The sequence below is a fragment of the Grus americana genome, chromosome 4, assembly GCF_028858705.1.
Source record: "Grus americana isolate bGruAme1 chromosome 4, bGruAme1.mat, whole genome shotgun sequence".
Classification (NCBI taxonomy): Eukaryota; Metazoa; Chordata; class Aves; order Gruiformes; family Gruidae; genus Grus; species Grus americana.
The window spans coordinates 79,837,223-79,862,094 of NC_072855.1; the positions used below are offsets into that span (position 1 = coordinate 79,837,223).

Here is a 24,872-nt window from a genome sequence, read left to right on the forward strand (position 1 = left end):
TGCCAGAATTATGAAAAAAGATATATACAATATCAAAGCAGTATTGTATGAAAGAGATTAATTACGCGTGAAACCTATTAACACTCTGCACTGAGAGGGAAGAGAGGTTCGTTGCTGATACTGCGCCAACAGGTCGACTACGCTTTGCATTTGGGCATGTGGAAGAGGTCTTCTAGGCTAAACCTTGCAAGAAGTTATCTGCTGAGGCACCAGGTATGATGGGCAAGATCTGAGGGAGCAGCTGTATTCCCAGAATACTCCCCAAATACTACACAAAAGGCTAGGTAACAAAGTGGCACTTTTCATAATAAAGCCACATTTCAGTGTGTAGCGGGTAAGGGAAAGGAAAGCAAACCGAAATACCAGCCATGGTGGGGAAAAACAAACAAACAAACCACCACCAAAACAACACAAAGGAGAAAACTGCAAGAAGGTATTCAACCACATCTGCTCCAGACATTGCTTGGAGGGTGGGAGAACTGGAACACGCTCCCTCTGCAATGACAAGAAGTCAGGAAGCTTCCTACTTTTGTATTAATTATGCTCTTTCGCTTTTGGAGACAAGGAAGAACGCGTGTGACCTGCATCTCACGTATCGTGACGTACGCTCCCACCACCAGTCAGCGGAGATCTCTGTGCTGATGGAACTTCTGCATTTACCTGGTCTGTTACTGACTGTGAAGAGTAATTCAGTGCCAAACTACCCGAATTTCTCTGTGGATAGCTCTGCTACCTGAAGCAGGGGAGGGTATTCAGCCCAGATGCAAGGACGGCGTGTGGCAGCTTTGCCCTCTGCTGGCCAGAGCCTCCGTGGGGTCCCCGAGAGCCCCCCTCACCCCAAGGGCACCCCCGGGGCTGCCACCCCCCAGCCCCTGCCTTCCCCAGGCTGGCAGAGCAAAGATTAGATACAGCAAGAGATTTGGTGACTGGTCAGCTAGTGGGTAGTGGCCCCTCCCTGGAAACAACCGTACCTAAAAGACTAAGAAAGAGTAGAAAAAACCCCTCTAAATTTGATGGAGCTGCAGCCCCTGCCCCCTGCTCCATCCCAGACCTGCAAAAGAGAGAAAAGGGGTAGGTTAAATGACCTTCAGTAAAATCACACCAAGCTGGAAGGCTTTTCCCATCAGACCCAACACATTCCTTCACTTGATTCCAGGTCCTTTCTTTTGCACAAATCATTAGGATTGAACACTGTAATCAGACATTAGGAAATGATGTTACCGGCAGGCAGCTACCGTCGAGGGGTGCGCAGGGCCGGGGCGCTGCGACACGGGTTGGGTAGAGAAACCCCGCTGCAGAAACACAGGCAGCCGTTCTGCCCACACGGACGTTGTTCGCTTCTGAGCGCGAGGGCTGCTTTGTCCCTTCCCTTTACCTTTCTCCCACTTATTTTCACCGTCCGGTGTTTGTTTTGTTCCACTCAAAACATGCCAAGGCAATAAAACCGCAGCAGTGATGAGCGAGTGTTTATCTAGCTCAAAACGAGTCTCCTTGGCAACAGCAAGAAAAGCTCTCCCATGTTCTCCTGCCTTCATTTTCTCCCGGTTTTGCAGTGATTGGCGTGACTCGGGTAACAGTTATGCATGCTAAGTACGCCATCAATGCCGGTTCCAGCAAATAGAGGCGCCAATAGGAGAGCTGGCCCGGCTCTGCTTGTAAGCTAACAAAAACCCGCAGGCCACCAAGTACCCCAGAGAACTGCCCGGCCTCTTGGCACTGCCAGCTCCCAAATTCAAAGGATTCGCCTAGAACAGCGACTGCTGGCTTGGAAGGCCAAGAGCCCCCAGCTTTGTGGTTCTCCATCACTTACACCTCTGTTATAGAGCAACCTTTGGGAAAGAAGATGCAATTAGAAGATCTGTACGGTTGGTTTGATTACACGTTCAACCGGTATTTAAACATCAACGATTTCAGACATGGCGACTTTCTGCAAAGCTCAAGCACAACGCTACGTGGCGAGTACTCGTTTGCAGAGCTTCTGGTTAATGCCTGGCAACGTACGCCCAGCGTGGCACTTCAGCCGGGCACCTAGGGCCTGCTTACACACATTGTCTTCCTCAGCAATGAAGGCAGCTTAAAATTTCCCACCGTTATTTGTCCAGATCCCTGGGTTCAGGGGCAAGCACGAGTGGCCCCCGGTGAGAGACAGGATAAACTCCTAGGCCAGTGCTGCTGCCAAAGAGACACAGTGACAATTCCACATTTACAACACAACAAAAGCAGAATCGACTCTGTTCTCCCAGCCATTCCTCTAACACGCTGACAAAACACCTACTGGCATATTTAAAAAGGTAAAAACCAAACCGTGACAGCTGTGCCCTTGCATTTAAAATAAATGCTCTTTGATACCTGCAGACCAAAACTTGTACCTGCTCCAAGAGAAGGGAATGCGTTCGGAGTATCACGTTTTAATACCATTGGTACAAATATAGGTAGTTCACGCCCAGAACATCCCCGGCAGGCAAGCCATGTTCCTCCCTTACAGAACCACAGCTGACATGAAGAAAGCACATCTAATGGTAGGCAAAATAATCTGCTTTTGGTAGAAAACAGCTTCCTCGCCACCACCCATAGAAACTTAATCACTTGTAGGTAAGATAACCATATTACTTCCCCACTCAAGCACATTTCAAAGTCACCCGAGCATACCTTATCTAATTATTTTTTACAGCATCATGCAGCATTTTTCCCATGATTTAATCCCATCTGAGATCATTAGACACTACGCTAACTAAGCAATTACGACACTGACCTATGTTCTAGGGGACATGGGCAGCAAGCGCCTTTGTCATTTATCAGAGGGTAATTTTCTAATTTGATTTACATCCTCTCTAGAAAAAGATAATTTACTTACCTGCCAGCTTTCAAGGACTGCCTTAAAGTCTAATTTTAAATTAGGATACATGGTACATCTTGGGGAAAAAAACACCACGTAGAACGCCAGTTATTAGCTGCGTAAGGTAAAACAGGTAGAACAGGCAATGTTAAATCAGACTTGACAGATGGTTAAAAGAAAGGACCAATTTAAGGGCATAATCTTTGGTAATACAGCATGTCAACAGAGGCAGCAAAGATTTAGAAAGTTCTCTCACTGCAGATACCCACCCCCTGGACAAGAGCACTTGGGAACCTCACCACACCTCGAGTCTCCTGTAGGGACCGTATTTCAATGCAAATTTGCTACAGAATTTATTTTTCCAGACTTTTTGCTTGCTCCAGGTAACAGTGAGATTGAGGACAGTCAAACAAGAAACTGGAATTAACACAAGGTGCAAAAACAAAGGTAAAGAAACCCAACAAAACAGAGCCCTGGTCCCAGTCAGCAAGCTGGCACCGCTAAGAGTGGAAAAGAGGTAAAAATACGAGCGCTAAAAATAATTTCAGATTCAGCCCTATGCTGGGTCACGAAGAGCAGAATCAATGCTGGTTTTTGCTCCAGGCAGATTTATGTGTAACCATGTCCTTTCAAAACCGTCAACAGTCAAAGGAGAGAGAAAAAATCAGCAATAACAAAAGCGCAGTCCAAGGTTATAAATTCCTATAGTTTTACAGCATCATCCTGAAATTTTAAATAAAATAGGGTATTTCTTGGGGGGGGGGGGGGGGGGGGGGGGGGGGGGGGGGGGGGAAAGAAAGTTGCAAGACCCTAGGAACAGATGAACCTAGAGAAAAACAGTAGAACAGAGAACGTAATCGTAAGCAACAAACGAAAGCGCTGCAGGTAAGCATGCCAAACTTTGCTAAAGACATCCTCTGCTGGCAAGGTCAAACATGAAGTACCTTTGGGGATGGGAAACTCAACAGATGGACTCCTCCTCTTAGCACATGCTGATGGGGAGGGAAAACAGCAGCAGATATCAACTGTCAGGTGTACTCCAAGACCAAAAAAAAAAAAATATGTGTAAACCATTCCGGCATACTCAAGAATCCAAGTTTCTTTTGTAAAAGTATATAGACCCCACTCTCCATACATGACTTCTGAAATAAGTGGCAAAAATTCTATTCTTCTTCAGAAAGGACTAACCACCACGCTTCCCTGCTGAAGTGGATTTCTGCACTACTTTGAAAAAGGAGAAAAAGAAAACTGCTCTTTAACTGTCAAATACTTAACCTATATAAATATGGAAAGGAACAGAAGGGTGACTTCTCTTGCTATGTGTTCAAGTCAGGAATTATTAATAACAGAGCAAAACGCCAAGACTTATGCTTTTGCAATTCTGCTCCACTCACCACAAAACATAAAAAAGCCTGAATCATTTATGATCTTAATTATTTATAACATGGATGAATTTTTGACTTAAATGAATTTCAGCAGGAAAAAACCAAAACATTTTACCCCGAGTAGGCTGTTGGGTTTCACCCCCCTTTCACATCACAGAAATGGGAGAAAAAAAAAAATTAATCTCATCTTTCAGGAGGAACTGTCCTTACGCAATTTCCAAGAACCAGTGTAAGTAAATAGTTCCCAATGCCGCTACATCACAAGTAGCGGCACATAAACTGTGATCCATAAACATTTCTCTGCTCTTACTCTGCTGCATCTCTACACTATTCTTACCTTGGATAGTTTGATTACAGTTAATATGCTTTCGTTTAATCTCTTGAAAAATATCTTTTTTCCTAATTTTTGTCCTCCTTTGCCTCCTGTTCTCCCTGACTGCAAAGCCACTGTGGGAATTACACCCATGCTACTTTCAAGGATTCAGCAGAAACAAAGTAGATTCTCTCCCTAGATAGCAAAAATACACCGGGGTCACCAAACTTAGTGTTATTATAAGATATATCACTAAAATACCTACACTGCTTGGGCAATTGGATAGCATAGAACTTTAAAACGTTAACCTATCTTACCAGAAAAAAAATAAAAATCTATAGCCGCAAAAATGCCTGGTTTGTCACTGACAGTTTCCTTCAACAGACTCTGATGGTATTTTAGGAATGTACTTCTAGTTTCAAAATAACTTGCTCATCCTTCTATTTATAAGCAAGTTTCACACTTCTAAACCAATGTGTTAGTGTCTTATTTGCCCTGCAGTAAAATTCACTAAAACAATGTCACAAATTAACATGTGAATTTATCTTTACATTAATGGATAAAGCTTTACACAGTACTCTTAGTCATACAGAAATTCAACCTTTTATATCATTCCAATTTTATGCTTTGCTTTTTTTTTAACTATTGCCGGTCTACAATAAAATACTCTAAGGCGCATAAAGATCACCATCTTAACTCGTGAACTACGCAACACTTAACTGTGAGAATTACTTCTGGAGCTAGTTACCAGATGTAACAAAAAGGTTTTCTTATTTCTTCCCCTGAAGATTCTTCTAAAATAAAAAAAAAAGTCTAAATTCAGTTTAGTGTGCACTTCATGTAAGTAAATTCTCTTCCAGACTTCTCAATGACAGATTTTCTGACCGTCCTAGTAAAATACATGGAAGGTCACATAGTCATTCTAGTGTATTTTTGAACAGTCTGATGGACTAAACAGAGGCCTAGAGAGGTTCGTTTAGCATTAACCAGTTTTATTTACAGTGTCACAAAGCAGACTGAAGAATTAGAGAAGCACAACTGGAAATTTCTCAAGCATTTTATTTCATAACCTAGTGTATAAAACTTCAACATACAAAAAAAAAAATCAGAAGTGAACCAAAGCAACATCTCTTAATACTTATTTTTCCCAGAAAGCTTTACCTAAAGGCTCAGAAGCAGTAAACATTCAGCTATTTAAAAATGGGATTCAGAACAATCTTCATACTTGCCGTCTGCAGAATTATGAATCAAACTGACCAGTTTTTGATGCCTTCTTAAAAACAGTTTAGTTGCTGTAAGCAGTGGTGTTTGTGGAGTTTGTTTTCAGTTGGGTTTCTCAGTTTTCTTTTTTTAAATACTTTGTTCACTTTCAAAATCGCCATCAGTCTTGGTTAGTTATCTTCAGTGAAGCGAATATGTTTGCTTGTTTGTTGAGTCTTTTCAAGTCTCATTCTTTCAGCTTTAGCAATCAACTGCAAACAGGAAAAATATTGTAGGAAAGATTAGAGGAAAATTGTTACTATTTTATCTCACAACCGTGAATATTCACTGATTTACCAAGCTTCATGAGAAAAAGCTGATCTTTCAACAGTTGAGCTAACCTGTACACCTGACCCAAAAAAAGTTAAAGTCGCCCTGATATAATTTATTTCAGTATTGCCTCAGAACGATCGAAAAGATTAAGGCATCTCCTCCGTCTCCAGAGAGCGCAGCATCTTTCATTCCATCCCTTCTTCCTCCCAACGTGGTTCGAGAGAACAAAATTACAAGTTCAAAAATCCCAAACCAGTCTCATACAGGAAGTTAAAAATTCCTACCCTTTTACGGGATTCATGCTGTTACCGCTGTAAGAAAAACAAGATCAGACCATAAAAAAAAGCCTTAGGAATATTGCGTCATTTTCTACACTCAGCAAAGAAACAAAACCACTGAAATCCCAATGGGGGCCATCCTTCAAGCTAGGAAAACAGCGCAATACGTATCACAAGCCTGCTGAGAACGAGTATCAAGAAATAACAGTGCAGTTTGGAGGAACATTGATGCCAGGAATCCCTAACTCAAAACCCTACCTGACATGGGATTTCTTAGTTTTCAGTTGCGTTTTTGGGAGATGGACTAAATTACTCAAGTACCTGGGATCGCTTTACTTTTTTTCATACAAATTAAAGCCCTAAGTGCTGAACTGGGATATTGCTGAAACCGCTGGTCTCAGTTTGGTAATATTACAAATACTCGCAGCTTCCATCTTTGACCAGAGAACCCTTCGCTCGTGGCAGTAATTCCGATGCAGGAAAAAGAAAGGTTAAGACTGTCCAAAGTCTACGCCACCTCGAGTATCCCTGACAGTATGCTCCGAAACTATAGTAACCAGGGTAGGATCTCTCAACGGACCAAGGATTTAGAACAGCAGGACCCTTCAAGGTATTCTTTCTTTATTGCAACTGCATATAAAATACACCTAAGCCTTGGAATAGTATCAAGAAATAGAGTATCCTCCGCTAACCTGTATTGATTTTAATACTAAAATGTACACCCCTTTGTGAATAATGAGCCTGCTAATTAGGAGACCTCCCCAAACGTTTGAAACAAAGTAAATTGCGTATGTATGATGAGGGCGGGTGAAAGGCGGATAAGGAAGTTTAAGAACACCAATCAACTGCAGCTTGTTATTGTAAAAAAAACAAAAAAAAAAAGGCATACCTGATGCACGCTGTGCACTGGCTAGTGTTAGATGCCCGGCACCCTACTCCGCAGACTAGAAATAAACACAAAATTACCTCAACTCTGTGTGTTGACTGGCATTTCTGCACACCGGGTGAAGAACCGGCATTTTGGGACAACATTTCCATCTCCTTTCTGCTAAGGCAGCCTTGCTTGCTTGCTTTGCAGAAAATTACCAGCTAGAACACCTTCTGTACACCACTACCCTGACAGGCGGTGCTCCACATCAGTTCAGAGGACTCTCGCTATATATCTTCTCCCTGGCATCCTTTCCCATCCCCACAACTTCCCACTTTAGGCAGGGAACCCAAATTTAGACTTGAGCATAGCTAAAACCAGAGTTTACGAGAGAGACTCTGGGCTATCTGGGATCTTTCAGGATATTTACACTTTAGGGCAACAATCTCAGTAGCAACTCCCTCACATACCACCCACTGCAGGTCAAATAGTTCTTTTGCTTCCTTGCAAAGAGCTAAGACACAGAGTGACTGGAAAGAAAAACCTTTGTTTTTCAAAATAGCACTAAAATTTGGACAACACCTCCAGTTTATCTTCAGTTTGCTTCTCTTAAACATACTTATTTCAGAGTACACGCATGCGGTCACTAGTCCGGTACAGAAAATACAGGCCTTTTCTTGGCAAACGAGGGAGTTACCTGCTCCCAAGTACAGGGGTATGAGAAATGTTCTTGGGGAACTAACCTGTTCATTTTCAATTTGTGTACTGCGTCTTCAGGCAGAAAACAAAACATTGAGAACAACTTTAAAAACATACTTGTTTTTAAAGCCTCCGTACTAGAACATCCACAGATTTAACTACAGTACTGCAAAGTCATACGAATACCCAAAAGCAAAGGTACAAGCAGCTTTGGTATCACAATGCCCCATTAAGATTCCTTAACCATAAACCAAAGGTAACTGTTACATGAATATGTTGAAAAAATAATAATAAAGCAAAACGTAAGGAACAAGACAGGCTGCCTAATCTAAATAACAAGCGAGAAAGCAGGAAAGTCCTGTGAACACATCTGTAATGCACCAGCATAAATCCACATTAACTTATCTGATGGAGACTACTGAAACCTATTAGCTGGTGCTGAGGTAAAATGCTCACCAGGCATTCCAGTAAGGAGTTTGCTAGATTTGAAGAGTTTCACATATAAATCAAATTATTTACTATCTATCCATAGGGCTGCGGTCACAACCACGTCCTGCAGACATTGCATCTTGTACACTGCGTGCAAGCGCAAGGGATGCTGCTGCACTGATTACGGCAGTCAGGAATTAGGCTCCGTGCTGACTCTGCACGGATGCATTGTCTGCTGTGCTGCAGTACAATTACTCTACCACAGTCTCACTGGGACGTCCCCCTGCACCTCCCCAGCATTTAACTTGGTTGCAATCCTTAACACGTTCTCAACAGCATCAGACAATAAGTTCGGGTAGATGACTCAATCATTCTCCAGAAATAAAACTGATCTAAAGATTTAATTAAGAGTTACTTTTGCTTTCTGTTATCTGAAAAAAGGATTAAAAGAGTTAAACTCTAAAAAAGAAGCCAGGAGTACAGTGGCTCATTTATTCCACATGTGGCACAGAGAAGCACAAACACTGGAAGAAAAGCTCAAAGACATGAACTGCCCAGTTCCTATCAGTGAGTGTTTCTATACCAGCACCTCAGAATTTGCAAGAAGCCTCAAGGATTCCCATTTTCAGCTAATCAATCCAGTACCAGCACCTATTTCTAAGGACACCACTAATCACATCTCCAAACAGGCATTCATCCCTCGCATAGACATCAGCTTCAGAGAACTGGGGAAAGGGGTTTATTTGGGCTGTGGAGCAGGACCTCTCCCCACCTGCACACAGACAGGGAACTGGTCAGTCCTGCAAGGGCACAGCCCCCGTGCCCCAGGCACCATCAGGAGAGAATAGACATGGGCTGTGCCCAGGCGTTCCCACTAACCTCCTTTCCTCCTTTCCCATATATTGGACAAATGATTCCACCCTTCACAAATAGCCAATTCTCACATCCTCCCCACATGCCTTTCATTTCTACCACCACTCCCACCCTCTTAAACTTCCCCCTTTCCTTCTATGCAAGGGGGTGTACAAGGTGTGAACTAGGTTCAGCAGCACCTCCTCCCACAAGACAAGTGCCCGAGTGGAAAGCTTGCAGGCGCTCCTGTCTTTGCTTTGTGAAGGCAAGACTTCAATCAGTCAAGAGAGTTTAAGGCTACAGACTGATGAATTGCTTCAGGTCTGCATAAACCGGCACTGCCCTAAAGAAACAGTTGTGGCAAGAAGGTTTTTAATGTGCATCACTAAATCACTACGTGGTTTTATCACGCAGTTGAACAACAGGCTAAAAATCCTGGCTTTGGAAGGGGCGGCAGAGGGGAGCACAGAGGTGACAAGGAACCACCAGGCCTGGGGGGAAAGGCCTGACGCTCAGCACCTTTTTAACTCCATTGGGCATTAGTCACAAGTTCTGGGGAACTCCGGGATACCTAGTGTCTTTTAGACATTTAGTTTATTATAAGAACTATGCCAGAGAAAGTAAAATCTCTAGCACTCTTTTCTTTTGGGGGGGTGGGGGTGGCACTACCCCAGAAATCCCCCGCTGAAGTGATCGCTAACCCTTGTCCTGGCATGCCACAGCACCCACTGCAGGGATGCCGAGTAACTCTATGCTTTTTAGAACACATGGAAGAGGGGAATCTCAGTCTGCCTAAAGTTACACTCAAAAACATCTCTGTGCTTTTGTGTACTGCCTGTAATGTGATGCAGTCCAGGCAACAACATGTATTGTCATTATTACTATAAATACATTGACACCGCTGCAGCTATATAGCTTATGAGTTTAACTTTTATGCCTACATTTCAACGTTAATTGAAAGTATAAGATGCTGTCTTTTATTCTAAGTACAAAACACCTAATAGGCAAATGCTCATCTTCAAAGAGAGATCTTGTAAGGGACTTGAAAATCTTGAACAGAATAGATCTTTACAAGAAAGACACACTAATGGCATATTCAGCCGTACGTGTTTAATTATGAATCATTATATTACTTTTTTTCCTTTCTTTTATTGTGACCTTCAAAAGAAGCCAACTTGAGAGTGCTTTGGAATTTTCAAACAAAAGATTAAAATTAATATTGATGAACCGAGAAAGAAACACTGTTTTTCTTATTATCAGTCTGTATTTCTGGAATTCAGACTGTCAAAAAGTAACGAAAGGGTTAAGAGTAATTGACTACAGCACGGCATTCTTTTCCTGATGTTTTGCTTAACAGCGTTAGCATTTAAATAGTATTCACTAAGCTTTGAAGTTAACACCTCCCAGAGTTGCAAGGTGATGGGTAAGGGGGAGGAGCAGGAGTTTGCATCCTTGCCGCTGCTATTGTTAGGCAGAACTGAGCCAGTTTATATCTGCAAGCCTAGATGAGGTACATTACTGGCCACTTTACGCCAATTTGATCAACAAATACCAATCTTCAAAAGATTAAGAATAGAAACTTGGGAACAGGGCACCTCCAGTCCAAATTCAAGTCAAAGGTGTCGCTGGCACCTTTGGTTTAAAAAATTAAAAGTACATTTTAAAAAAAATGAAAAAAACCTGGCAGCACTCAGTAAAAGCTCTAAAGCTGTACAGTTTTCACATTCCCTTACTGCTTCTATTAAAGAATAATGGCTAGAACCAATGCCATTTTTATGGTCCTAAGGAAATTAAATCAAATCATTTGGGGAAATTCTTTATGCATACCTTTGTTTAAAAGAACAAGACTCATTTGTCTACGGGATCCCTGAAAGAACATTTAGGCAAACAAGGTAAGACATGCAAAATAGATTGTGTACAAGACCAGGCTTTGACCCGTACAATTGCTGTTCCTTTAGGCCAGTGTAATATTTCTTTTCAACTATATACGGAACAACTAGGAATTTTTTGGTATTGTGTGCATCACTGGAGCATCTAGGAAACAAAATTATTTTCTGGTGAGTTTGGAAACTTTAAGTTCAGATGATTGTGAAGTTTTGCAAGCGACAGCATAAAGATTCGTGTTAAAGCCAACTCGGAAACCTTATCTGCAATGTGTGTGAAGTAAGCCTAGCAATAAAACGTCTGTGAAATCCTCTTCGGCTCCTCTCTGTCAGGTAAAGGATCTGACTGGCTTAATCAAGAACCCTTCATGCCTGGAAGATCTTCTGGGGCAGGAGTGGAGACTGCAGCCTGCAAATTCATTGCAACACTCCCTCAACACTGCGGCCTGACAGGCACCACAAGGTCAAGGCTGGAAGGAAATTTCACTAGATGCGAGGCAGTTTTGGTCCGGACGCTCGCAGCGGCATTCAGATTTGTCTCGATCAGGACAGACACACTGGTGCACAGACTCTTAACTGCACTAGGAACACACCAGCACTCACCATAGCACCAGAACTGTACGCTAAAAAAAATGGCATAAATTGTGAGAAAAGCGATTCATTCTGAAGAAAATAATTTTCTGTATGGTACTACAGAATTAAGTCTAAAGCATAAGACTTAATCTAGAGTAAATCAAGACTACTTAACTTTTTAACGAGCTCATCCAGACAGGGTTTAAAAGGAAACTCAGCTTACAAATTAACTTTGTGCCTTTAGTCATGGCCTTAACTTTCTCTGACTGTCTCCATAAAGACAAGCCTTGCAATTGGCAACCGGACCAGGACAGCCATAGGTTATTTTGTGGTTGGAAAACCCTGCTGCAAAGTCAGTAGAAAATTATTTGACTGGATTGAATATAGAGCAGAAGTTAAGGTATCAAAAAATGTAGACCTACGCAGGAGCAGAGTCCTGTTTTCAACCGTGGCTGTAGAAGGAAAAAAAATTTACTTGCACATTACCTTCTCTGTACCCCGCTTTTTTTCTCGAGGCTGGTTAAGTTTAGCTTGTCTGTCCACTAAAATCTTCTGCCAGTAACGTTGTTCATGATCACCTTGGAAAAAAAAAATTAACATTACAGTACATGAATAAAAGTATTCAATACAAACAGATGCAGTGTTTTCAGCTGTGATCAGAAGGAATCTTTTCTAACTACGGCAAATGCATGTGAAAATACCTGTTAGGGAAACCTAACAAGTATTTCCCCATCAGCCTTAAATTTCATAGTCAGAGAAGTCAAACAACATTGCAACATCTGAACAGCACACACAGAGGTCAACCAAGAAAAGAAAAACTCTGTCCAAAGCACCTTAAAGCCGACACAAAGGTCTCTGTTCTGTATGAGCCAGACAGGACCTGAATCAAGGTTCTAAGCATTTTTTTTTAACTTTAGGACTGGATTGCCAAGTACTTAACTGAGTTTTCCTGAGCAAGGAGTTTTACAAACTTCACAAGAACAACTGAGGAAATATGCAAATACCACGCTCTACATGTAATTAGCAGGAGCTCGGTTTTTAGCTAAAGTTTCACCATAGCACTCAGAGCCCCTTTCATTTACTGTTGTACTCAACCTCTAATTTCAAATAACTATCAAACAGGAAAGAAAAAAATCTGTAAGAAGGACTGAGATAATTTTGTTTCATCAAAACCACTGTTAGAAGCAAATGCTGGGGACTTCATGGGCAGTTAGGAATACTTGAACATGGGGAGGAATATGAGAGGAAATAATATGGCGGCTTTTTTCAGCAGCTGTTTTGCAGTAAGAAACAGATTGCCACTGTTTCCTCTGGTTTGTGCTGTAACTATCACGACGGGAATTTTGTGACTTAATCTCGTACGGTCTCATGGGAAATCTTTGGTTACAGGGAAGTTTCCAAGTGATCTTGGAAAAGATTCCTGCAAAAGTTATGGAATTAATAATTCTGAGAACCAATTTAGCATACATTTTAACAGTATTATTTATACATTCAATCACAATAACATCGAAACATTACTATGTGCATTTAATATCTTGTCAGATTAAAAGCTTAAGACATTGAAAGTCAAGTTCTAAAAAGTAAAATATCACTGGGAAAACTTTGGTCCCTGCAGTAGGGAGCGTTCAAGATTCTTTCATTATCCTCTCTATTCACCTCATGCCACCAAGAAAAGCTGAAATCCTTACTGTGAGTCACTTCTGTTCTTCAGAAGCCTTTCCATTCTCATTTCAGTGAGCCAGTTTGGAGAATAAATTTATCTTAAGACTACAAATGGAACCCTCCTACAATGTCATACTTAGTCCTAATCTACTTCTACACTCTTTTGTATCAGGATACCAAACCTGAGACAAATACACACAGACCACGCAGCTGTAAAATGTCGTCTTTCAAATTGTTTCTGGATCTCTGGAACACAGAATACTCTGGAGACGAATCTATCTCGAAATGACATTAGCAGCATTCAGTGAGTCTCAAACTTTAATTAACTTGCATATTAACATCAAAATTAACGCTTCCATTATAGCTCTTCCTTCTGCAATCTTTAATCGATATTTCTGGGGTTTTACATCCCTGCATGCATGGAACTGGGCCCTATGCGAGGATCTGTGCAGGAGTGTGGTAAAATACTTAAATACACAGATTAGAGAATCACCTGGATAGTTTTACCTGGTTTTTGTACATTTAGGATTTTTAGTGCGTGTCTAGAATGTAAAAAAGCTTTATCAATACAGCAACAAAGTTTGAGATATTTTCCCCCCCCCCGCTTCTTCTGCCCCTCACTTGCATAAAGAGGTTTCTCTACACTTGGAATACTAGTCCAAATCTAATACAAGAACAGCGGAACAGCAGAGTAATTGCAGGAAAAAGCAAACCAAAAAAACCCACCAACACAAAAACCCACACACATTAGGATGAGGTTCCAAAGTAAGCCAGTAAAAATTCTAGCGTAAATACAATTTAAAAAACAGGCATTACTGTGGCCTAAGTTATTCAATTTCCTGAAAAAAGAAAGACTAATTAGAAGGCAAGTGTTAAAACCACTGTAAGTGTATCCATGCTGTTAAATCCTTCTCCTGTTACTTCACACAAGTTCCGTATTTTCAAGAAAATCTTCTTTTAAAATTCTTTTGCATCATCAGAATGTTATACTCATAAAGCTGAAATATGAATTAAGTTCTACAGTCCATTGCCACTAAAAGTGACATAAATAAATCCATCTCACCAGAATAAAGTTGATAAAGGCAAGCAAAACTGTTATTTCCTCTGAATAGTGGCATAAAACCCTTTACTGTTTTACCAATTCCGCCGTAATAGCAAAATGAGCAGACTCACATAAAAATGCAGTCTTTTCCCAAGCTACCAAGATATCTAAATATATTCCTAAAGCTACCGCGCAATACCATCCTTTTCACAGTACTTAAGTCTTCTCCTATGCTACAATTAAAAAAGAGAAGGTCTTACCGGTGAGAACTTCAAATTTCCAGTTGTTTTTGATCTGTATTTCTTTGTATGATTTCATGACAATCTGTGCATCCTCAGGAGTTGTAAAACGGACATGACATTCTGTGTCTCCCTCCAGCATGTCAACATAAGCAACTTCGGCCAGCACTGCCAAAGCATCCTATCAAAGCATGTGAGAGAACAAAGACCATAAACCGGACTTTAAAAAAAGAATATAAAAAGAGTGACTTTTTGACCATTCAATTTGTAGCTCATTGACATTTTCAAAAAGGTCATCAAGTAGAAGGCAATAACTGAACTTTTTTCCTTTAATCAATCAATCTCTTGTCAAATAGTTTCGAATTAATATATTTTCTTCAGAAGGTTACAACTGAATTCTGATGTATGAGCCTACAACATCTATTTCTCTCTCATCCTGCCCTCCAAGAACAATTTAAAGCAGTAATTCCTGAAGATGTTATTTTTTTGCCTAAGAATAAATTTACTAATGGAACATCAGTAATTATCCATTTATTTCAGTACTGTATCTGTACGGACTTTTTTAAAAAAGGAAAAATTATTTGTGTACTATAATACCGACTTAAGTCGGTCCAACAGAAAAATACCTATGCATGAAACATATAAAAGCAAGCTCGTTCATGGCAGATGATTTGAGAAACGAGTAGTAGTAAACCAACCCTTCCTATCTTCGTGAAGTGACCTCTACTTGAAAATTTTCACTAACAGAAGAGTCACACATGCTCTTTCAGACCAAGTACTTCACTTGTAATACCTGCTGCTAGGGAAATTAACTCAGACCACACATTCCTAGTCAATTTTGTTCACAGCAGGCAGCTCAACTAAGATGCTTCCATTCAGGAATTACACACTGCTTTTAACCCTCCACTACCAAGGACAGCCTTAAAAGAAAACTTAAGTGCCAATACAGTCGAGATCATTTCAGAGCCAACCAAAGCAATCTTCCACTCTTAATTGTGCTATCCCTAAATCATGCTTACGCAGAAAATTACGAGGACCCAAACAGTTTAGCCGAGTTGGCAAATTCCACGCTCTCTGAGAAGTGCCTATATAGCAAAATATGGAAGTAAAAAAATTAAAACTTCAAAATAATGTTAAAACTCTCTGCAAAGACCTTTCCAGTGTGTGGAAGTAATTAAGCCTGCCACACCAACAGAAATACAGATCAATTCCAGAAGTTTATTAAGGAAATAAACCCAAGATGCATTGCTTTGTGGCAGTGTTTGCCATAGCTGTGACAGTCCAGGAACACGGGCAAAGCGAGGTTTTGTCAGACTGTCACCTTTTGTAAAAGCAACTAGTACAACCAGAAAAATTCACTAAGTGTCAAGCACACTTCGCAGCTTCCACTGCTGACCCAAAAAAGAGCTGGTGCCCCCTAAAGATTATCGCTTCTGCAAACTACAGTTGTATTTTGCAATTCTGTGCCTCCCTAAAAACCTTGCCTTATTTGTTTGCTAACATTTTGCGAAATATTTTGCCTATCTACTTATTATGGGAATCGAAGACACGATTAATAACAGCAACGGCCACCCCAAGCTTACTTGGTCCTCCTTTACTTTCATAAAGCATTAGTTTCCCCTGAAACACCTCCCCCTAAAACCAAACAGAAGAGTAACTGGAAATACTAAACAAAGTTAGTTTTCAGCTACAGCAGGAACAGGTAAGCTTACCTCCTGACCACAATACGTTAAGCTGTGACACCAACTTTACACAGTAAGGTGTATATTGCAGTCAAAGTGGCCCTCAATCCTTACAGTGACAGCTACTACATTCCCTCAGTGTCTCCAGCACTCAGACAACTGCCTACAAATATACCTAGCCAGATAAGACTGATTAAGTTGAAACCTTATCATCAGTTTGTTTTCGGGAGAGAAGTCTCTCATCTTGCTTAGATTTATGCACACGCTAAACTTCGCACACTTGCAAGCAGCTGGTGACTTCAAATGCACAACTCTGTTATAAATATAGGTAGTTTGATAAGTCATCTCAGAACTCACAGTTTGAACCATTCTCTCATTGTCCTAAGTGGTCTGAATATTTATTCCAACATGAGTTAAAGTTGCTCGAATTCTTTCCAGCTGTTATTCATCCACAAGGGCAATTTGTGAAAGAAAATGTCTTGTGTCACATTCATGGAAAATTCTGTATCTGGAAAAAGCCTATTATTTCCTTTGGAAAACTTTTAATATTTCCATTTCAAAAGGATGCAGCTTAGAACTGCTACGTTCCTTAAAAGAACATATTCTACATAACATGTGTAACTTTCATTATTCAAAACACTTTTTTTAAAATCGAGAAAAACAGCACTTGCCACGCCGGGGGGGGGGTGGGGGGGTGGAGAAGAAATGGGTGAGTGAATTACTAGACAAGTCCTACTGCTGTCACTCTCACTGGAGTTGTTCTCATTGTGAATTTCTTACTGAAAAATAAAAAAGGGCAATTGTTTTCTCATGCAGAGAGCATTTTCTTGCCCTCAAAGTCCTGTCAATGGTAAAATCCCCAATACAGTATTACAGATTTCTTTATCTGAATTGTGGCAGAATGCCTGGCACAGTGACGAATACAGAACACTGCGGCCCCTTTGTCTTCAACTTCTCTTTTTAAACTGGAAAGAACTACTCATCCTCTAGAACATGATTTATTTTTGTCATTATTTTCATTATAAACTTGACATTGCTTGAAGTACTCTAAAAGCTGTTTTTTGCTTTGAAACATCCACTTTATTTTGCTGTTGTAAAATTTGCCATTAACGAGTATTAGAGAAGAATCTGTACACAGCTACTGGCCAAACAAATTCAATTAAAAAAAATAGTAGGACTTGTTTAAACGGTATTCCATATTCAAACATTTGGGGGACAGTGTAAGAGGAAAGGCTAACAGCTACCCTGAGGTTACAAAGGCATTACCTTGATCTGCTTCCTGCCCGGCAGGGGCTCGGTGCTAATGATCTTCACAATTACTCCACTCACGAACTGGGGGCCCATTGTGTTAGCCTTGGCAGGAGGGGCAGAATCTTCACTGGTGGCTGCTCAATTTGAAAAGGGGAAAGGGGGGAAGAAAAAGTTTTACATTCATTAGTTTGAAAAACTAGAAGATGTTATGAAAGCACGTAAGCAACGTGATATAAACAAGAAATGAAACAAGGGGCATCCAATATTGCTACTGCAGATAAAGTCTTTTTTTTTTAAATCTACAATCAAGACTGTTCACAAGGTAAAGTCAATGTGAAAAAAAGGGAAAAAAAAAGAAAATATCTCCAAGAAGAGAGTCTTAGAGAAGTTTTTTGGGTTATTTTACAGTCTACAGGGTCTCATAAGAATAATTTATATTCCATTGATTACAGTTAGTATTTCAACCCTCGGTTCTACAGTGATTAAAAATAAGCAGACAGGTATTGAAGTTAGTGAAGAGAAGTACAGAGGAATCAGAGCAAAAAGGAACAATTCTATCTATGAAAAATGTAGAAATTGAACTAAGAGGACATCATTACAAAGCTACTTTAAACCATAAGGCTGATAAAACCCAATTTCAAACCATTTTTTGAATGCCTTAGCGAGATTGTTTTGTAAATCGCTGCAGGTATAGTTAAGCCTAAGCAAATCAGGCCCAAGTTACATCCTCAAAAAAGTTGATTCGTGATTTACCCCTCAGAGACAATTACCTGAAAAGATCCTTAAGCTTAAGAAGCGCTATCGCAATACGCTGAAATTACTTGTTTAGCCTCTACTTATAAAATTCCTTAGTCCAACATCTAAATAAGGGGTGCTTGCTTTTAGTAATATTTGGCATTCAGAGAAAGCACCAGCATTATAGAAAACAAAACCATTCTGCAGCGTTTCTGTAGGACCAGTGTCTTTCAGCACTTATGTTTGTGTAGTAGAATCATGAAGAAAACAAGACAAAAATCACAGCAAACAGGATTACATTTGTCATTTTCAGATTGAGGCTTTTTCTGCGCACAAGATTCCGTTTCCATCTCTCCCACAGGCTCAGGTTTGATTTGAGACATTGTTTTCTTTAAGGAGGCCATACTGGCTTTTTGAAGGGCCAAATATTCTTGCTTCAAATCCATCCACTCGGTCCTATAAGCAGCAACACAGGGACAGGATGTGAGTTGTAGACAAGAAAATAATGTTTAGAAACTCAGTGATCACTTAAAACAGTTAACAAATAACTTAAGCTGAACTTGGTGAGCAGTGAAGACCATTCTTACCATTAGAGACCTCCCTGCACTTAAGTAAAACTAGGCCTTGTGAATATCCGCCTTTTTACTATTTCACTTTAGCTTTTGCTACTCCAGGCAAGTTCTTACAAGACCAAGCTATCATTCGAAACAGACTGACTCCCAAATTTGTTTTACATATTCAGAAAACATATCGAACAGCTTGGTAAACTGTGTTTTCTACTGGAACTACACAGAGCATAGGCACTCAGTTCAGAGTTAATTCAGAGACGGTGAACTCTGAATTCACTGAATTAGTTCAGTGAACCCACTCCTGTGTTACTATATTAAGAATCAGTCATTTTCTAGAAAAATCATTGATAGAAAATCAACAACTGGTTAAACTCACCAAAAACCTACTGAGATAAGAACATTCCTTACTATTCAAATGCATTTTGGCTAAAAAATACCACCACATGGAAGCAATTTATATATTTACATACATTTAACATGGAGATGTTTCTGCAAACAGCTAGAGCTTTGCTCCACAGAAACACAATGCCTACAGTGCCACTGTGAGAACGACTCATTGTTACCCTAATCTGTGCTATCAAACAAGCTGATAGAGGATTTTTAAAGAGGAGGATATCTTGTGGTAATGGTTTTAGCTGTTAACATTGACAACTGTATACTTCAAAAAAGCATCCAGACTCACCCAGGATCATACATTCTCAACAGAGCAAAGACATTAAAATAACAAAAGACCCACGTAATGATTCTTTGAGATAAAAAGGCAGCACCATTCCACAGCAAGGTATGGTATAAATACAAGCTCAAGGAGTTACTTCTTGTTAACTTGACTCCGAAGTGAAGACCACGGGGAATGAGTCAGGCAAGTATTTGCAATGCCTCTGCTCTTTCAAAACTGTTTTTTCTCCAGCTTTGCTACAGTTAACTAATATTTTAAACTCTTTCTTTCTCTGTATTTGATGCAGTAGTCTCAGAATCTCTCGAAGAGGACAAGCATCGTTGATAAACCGCCGGGTTTTGGTTTGTGGGTTTGGGGTTTTTTTTGTGGACCCCTTTTACTTTAACATGGAGGTGCTTTCTGTGATTTATAAAAAGTAAGTGCTTCCATGTTTTAGTAGAGGTGAATCCTGATCGCAATACTGAAATACCCTCCAGGATTTTTCTTTTTTTGTCTACGCTTCGGTCGCAAGATTTTTTAGATCCAGGCGAAGAAAAATGAAGGGTTTTGGCTGTAAGCCGATTAAGGCATGTTTCTCCAACAAGAACTAAAAGCATAAATGTTGCTGAACAAGACAATTTTTCAGTGGCCTGTTCTTAAAAAAAATTGAAGCAATTTTTGAATTTTAAAGGACTCCCTTCGCTTTAACATGGAGGTACCTGCTGCCTAAAAAAGTAAGTGCTTCCATGTTTCAGTGGCGGTGGATCCTCATGTTCTTGAATGCAATTTCTAGAAATTGGCTACAGCTCAAAAGATGCCTATTTACAGTAATATTTATTATTATTGCATTAGCGGAACTACATATATATGCCATGCTTTTTAGGTTTGTTTTTTTTTTTTTATTATTTAGCCTCCACTTAAGGACCCCCACAACTTAAATGTGGATGTACTTGCTTTGTTCCTGAATAGTAAGTGCTTCCATGTTTTAGTGATGGTGAATCCTTTTCTCAACTGAAAACACTTCCCCCTCCACCTAAGAACAGATACTGAAACTAAGCTGTATTTGCACTGCACACGTGGCCTCTGTGTTAAAAGCAAAGCAAAATTTCACATCACGGTATATATGGCACGAGATGGCAAGGACCCCCTCTACTTTAACATGGAGGTACTTGCTGGATGCCTAAAAAGTAAGTGCTTCCATGTTTTAGTTGTGGTGACTCCTAAAAGCCCAACGGTTAGAGGCGCAAATATTTTTGTGAAGCTTCTGGAGTGGCAGGACTGAGAAACCAGGTGTAAATTGATGGATTTGCAGTTACTGTTACAGGTGGAATTATTGCAGAACTCTACGCAGCAGTAATTAAGTCAGACTTGAAAACTCTGAATCTTTTCAGCTACAGGCTAATACCGTTGCTAATATGCAACTCTGTTGTATAAAAATTGGAATTGCACTTTAGCAATGGTGATGGACTGTCAGACATACCAAGATTTAAATAGTCTGAACATATATTCCAAAGGTTGGAAACGTTGTGACTGTATTATTGCCTGTATAAGCTATAAAAATTCAATAAAGTATACGAAACTTGTGACTTGGACAATATTCAAAGAACACCCTGCATACTCCAGGAAAACACTTACAGTAACGAGACTAATAAAACGATGTTCCAAATACCCAAGGTTTTAAAAAGAAAAAAATAAAATTGGCTACCATTAGGCCAAAAGACCATCACTACCAATGTCTGCAGTTAAAATTACAACAAACTAAATCCAAAACAAACTAAATCCGAAATTGATTACATAAGGTTGTGAACAAACAAGGAAGCTGAGCCAACCCAGCCTATGCCTAATTAATCCAGGATGGGGATTTGATTTATCCATCAAACGGAACAAGCTAAGATTGATTGTTAGCTGACAATCAGCTTTGTTTATTGAAATTATTTGCCCACAACTGCCTAGCAGTGCTGAGAAAAATTAAATTGTTTCCGTGAAACGATGGAAAATGGAACACTCATGCTACAAAAGGCTATGAAGCAATTAACCAATAAATGCCTCCCCATCCACCATGGTTCATAACCTACTTGGAAAGTACTCTGAGTGGAATGACTTCTTCACCCATTTTGTGTCTTTCTTTGTGTTTTTTCTTATGTTTCCTTTTAGATTTTGAAAGGGATGTGTCTTTTTTGTCTTTGTCTTCTTCTGCAGAAACATCTACATTAATTAGAAAGTCCAAAAGAAAAATGTTTAGTTCTAACATTGACAGATACCTAAAGATACAGGTATATATTTCCCTAAAATGGCACAGTATTGTCCTCAACAGTTTAGCGTTCATTAGATAGCTTTCACAAAAATCAGAGCCTACTACCTGAGTTTAGCCTCCAGTCATGGATTCTCGCCAACCCAAATGGGATTTCAATACAGCTTTTAATCCTTCGATTGCCTTTTTTTTATCTCCTGTAAGAAACTGGGATCATCGGCTTTTTCTTTTCTACTTTAATCTTATCTAGATTCTTATACTGTCGCCATCTGCCTAGGCTGACTGTTTAATGCATACTTTACTCCAGTGAAGTTCTATTGATATTAACTTCTTTGTGAACTATTTTTACTTCTGATGAGATTTACCTGCTTCAGTGTTGAAAGTTCTTTCCCATCCTCTATGCAGCTTATCTCCTTGGAATGACTCATCACCAGGTTTAAATTTAACTGCAAGGAACACCACATATTCCTAAACTGACCTTGTTACGCCTCCACCATATCAACCATTTTTCACCTACTGACCCAAGCAGAACAACCTTTTACCAGTTTAAGTTTTCAGTCTTTCAAAGACAGAAAATCAGTAATAAACCCATTAGCTTCCAAAAGTCAGTTCACCGATAATGCATTTATATTATACTTGTCACATTTCTTGTTGCTTTCTTTGCAACCCCCTTTTCCTCACTTACTTGTGACCCCCTAGTATACCAAGATTCCTATTTACTTAACTTAGGCCACTACAAATAGGATTTCTAATGCAAAGAACACAGTTTCTTTAACTTGAGCTCTTCTCCTTATCTAGATTTTCCTCTCGTTACTAAGCCTACCACTTGTCATCTGCAAGAGATACATCTGCCATTTGATTTCATTCACGTGTATAAATCATGAAGACACTAAAAAGAGATGCAAGAAACTTTACCGTTGGAATCTTTCGGAGCTTCAGTTGTTTCTTCTTTTACAGGACAAACTTCATCCTTTTGAACAGTTTTCTTGACTTTTGGAGTTGATGTCTCACCATCTCCAGAGCTGGTTCTTTTTCTCTTCCCCGGCCTGCTTTCCCAAGGTACCTCTGAACTTTCTGTTCTGTCCCATTTTCTTTTCTCTCTCTTTGAGGGCTGCCTGTGAGTCTCCGTCCCCTCCATTTCTGAACACTCCGATGAAGTCCTGTGCCTTTTTGACTTGGGTACTTGCTCTGTTGTAGTGTTTGCGTTTGACTCCTTTGTCTCTACAGCTGCCTGTACACTGCTCTCTTTCTTGAGTTTGGATTTCTTTTTTTTCTTCTTTTTCTTCTCTTCTACATTAAAAATACAATATTTAAAACTGCCAATGATTAAAAACAACATTAGATTAACTGACCTAAGTAAACAACCATGATACCGTATGTCATGATCATCTGGGATGTTAAATGAAACCCCTCTCTCTGCCATCTCTGACTACAGGACAGATGCAATACATTGTCCCAAAGTTCTTCCTAGGCATTTTAAGCAGAAGAGAAAAAAACCACACAGATAAGACTCTCAGTCTGCCCAAGTGAGAAAGACCTCCGGATCACAAGGGCAGCTTGACTCCAGGATTCCCGAAGCATTTGCTCTCAAATTAATAAGAAAGGAGCTAAACTTCTTTGCTCCTCCTTAACAAATGGACATCCCTTACTTGTCTTTGACAAGGGACACCTTCCTCCTTTTAGGCCAAAAAAAGAAAAAAAAAAAAGACTACCAAGAGACAGCCCAATGAATATATCACACTACTTACATAATGAACAGCTATTTGCCTACTAAATTCAAGGACGTTAACTAATCTGAAAAAAAAATCATTTTATTTTCAATACTGTCTACTTGCTTCAAAGTTCTAACAGGCAGGATGCAGTATGAAGCAGTAGAGAGTATCTTAAGAGGATTTAAAGCACGGTTTAAAAAGCACGTCTTTGCTGTGGTTTTTGTTTGGTCCTAACAGCCCTAATAGGTACTGGTGTAACAAAGAATTAGTGACAGTAGTGAGGAATATAACATATGACTCATAGTGCTTATGAAACAGGTTGGAAGACGTGTAAAGTCTGGGAAATTGTATCACTTCATCACAAATAAGGAAAAATGTTTCTGATCACAGTTGCAAAATAATCCTGTGATGCTGCTTTGTGAGTTATAGTAGATCCTATTTATTGGAAACATGCTCAACTGTGAATTCAGGATTCATTTCTCAGCAATATCCTCCAGCTTTTTACGAGTAATTATGAATCACATAAAGTGGAATTGTAAATATGCTGTAGAACATTCATTCCGCTATAGACTGCTTCTGGTCCAAAAAGAAAGACAGGCAAAAACCCACTGTTTTCATAGTTCTCTCACAGAGAGTTTCAGCAGAGAGAGGAATACCACAAGGTTTTGCTCACAAATATGTCAGATGATTACAAACTCATCTGAACAGCACTAACGTTTATGTATAATTTTGCTGTTATGTCTGTACCTTTCCCTTCAATACTAAATATTTCTAAACCAATCCGTGTCAAATTTGTCTTTTGCTAATGCTACATGCTTCGACAATGCTTATAGTACACTCTGAAAGCAGCTCTGCCAGCTTAACAATGACTAATGGTGGTAGCTGGCAACAGAGGAAAAAAGAAATTCAGTTCCTTACCAAGCAGGAAAACAAAAAGGCAGAAATTTACTGTATTGTAGTTTTTCAATTTCATTCTTAAGCCTACATCGGCCAAACAGCAACACGCATTTTTATTTTTATGAAGTTTTTAAGAAACATGAGGTCAGACTGCAGTAGCACAGCAGTTCAAAATGCTCTCTTCAGAAGTTGAGGCACAAACCAGTTTGTTTCTTGATCCCAATAACTGAGTAACACTTACCTACTACACTGCTGTTACTCGTATTCAGTGCAGGAACAGGCTTATTCTTTACTGTTTTGGGGAAAATCCCAGGTTTCCGTGGCGCTTCTTCTGGTGGATTATTCAAAAACTTAAAAAAAAAAAAGGAACATTCACATACCATTATTATTTTTAGTAAGTTTTTTAGTACATTTTCTTTCTTAAAGAATCTCCATCCAAGTTAAAACCAGAAGTGTATGATATATACACAGAGGTATACATAGCTCTTTCAGTGGTGTGGTTTTATATGAGTTGGTTGTTGTTGTTGT

The 24,872-nt window shown here is 39.8% G+C and overlaps 1 protein-coding gene across 5 annotated transcripts in view; it reads right to left on the reverse strand.

The window, feature by feature from the left end:
* Window positions 1–5,578: 5,578 nt before the first annotated feature.
* Window positions 5,579–24,872, reverse strand: part of LARP7 (La ribonucleoprotein 7, transcriptional regulator) — a 29,875-nt gene continuing 10,581 nt past the window's right edge. For 4 of the 5 annotated variants that reach the window (XM_054824361.1, XM_054824360.1, XM_054824363.1 and 1 more), the window contains exons 6-13: window positions 24,586–24,694; window positions 22,651–23,025; window positions 21,560–21,689; window positions 18,559–18,716; window positions 17,541–17,659; window positions 14,614–14,773; window positions 12,136–12,227; window positions 5,579–6,006 (exon numbers count right to left, since the gene is read on the reverse strand). In XM_054824361.1, the coding sequence (XP_054680336.1) occupies window positions 5,926–6,006; window positions 12,136–12,227; window positions 14,614–14,773; window positions 17,541–17,659; window positions 18,559–18,716; window positions 21,560–21,689; window positions 22,651–23,025; window positions 24,586–24,694 (1,224 nt within the window). In that variant the 3' untranslated portion in view covers window positions 5,579–5,925. Of the gene's footprint in view, window positions 6,007–12,135; window positions 12,228–14,613; window positions 14,774–16,631; window positions 16,783–17,540; window positions 17,660–18,558; window positions 18,717–21,559; window positions 21,690–22,650; window positions 23,026–24,585; window positions 24,695–24,872 lie in introns of those variants that run through there. The other variant, XR_008576915.1, reaches the window with a different exon arrangement.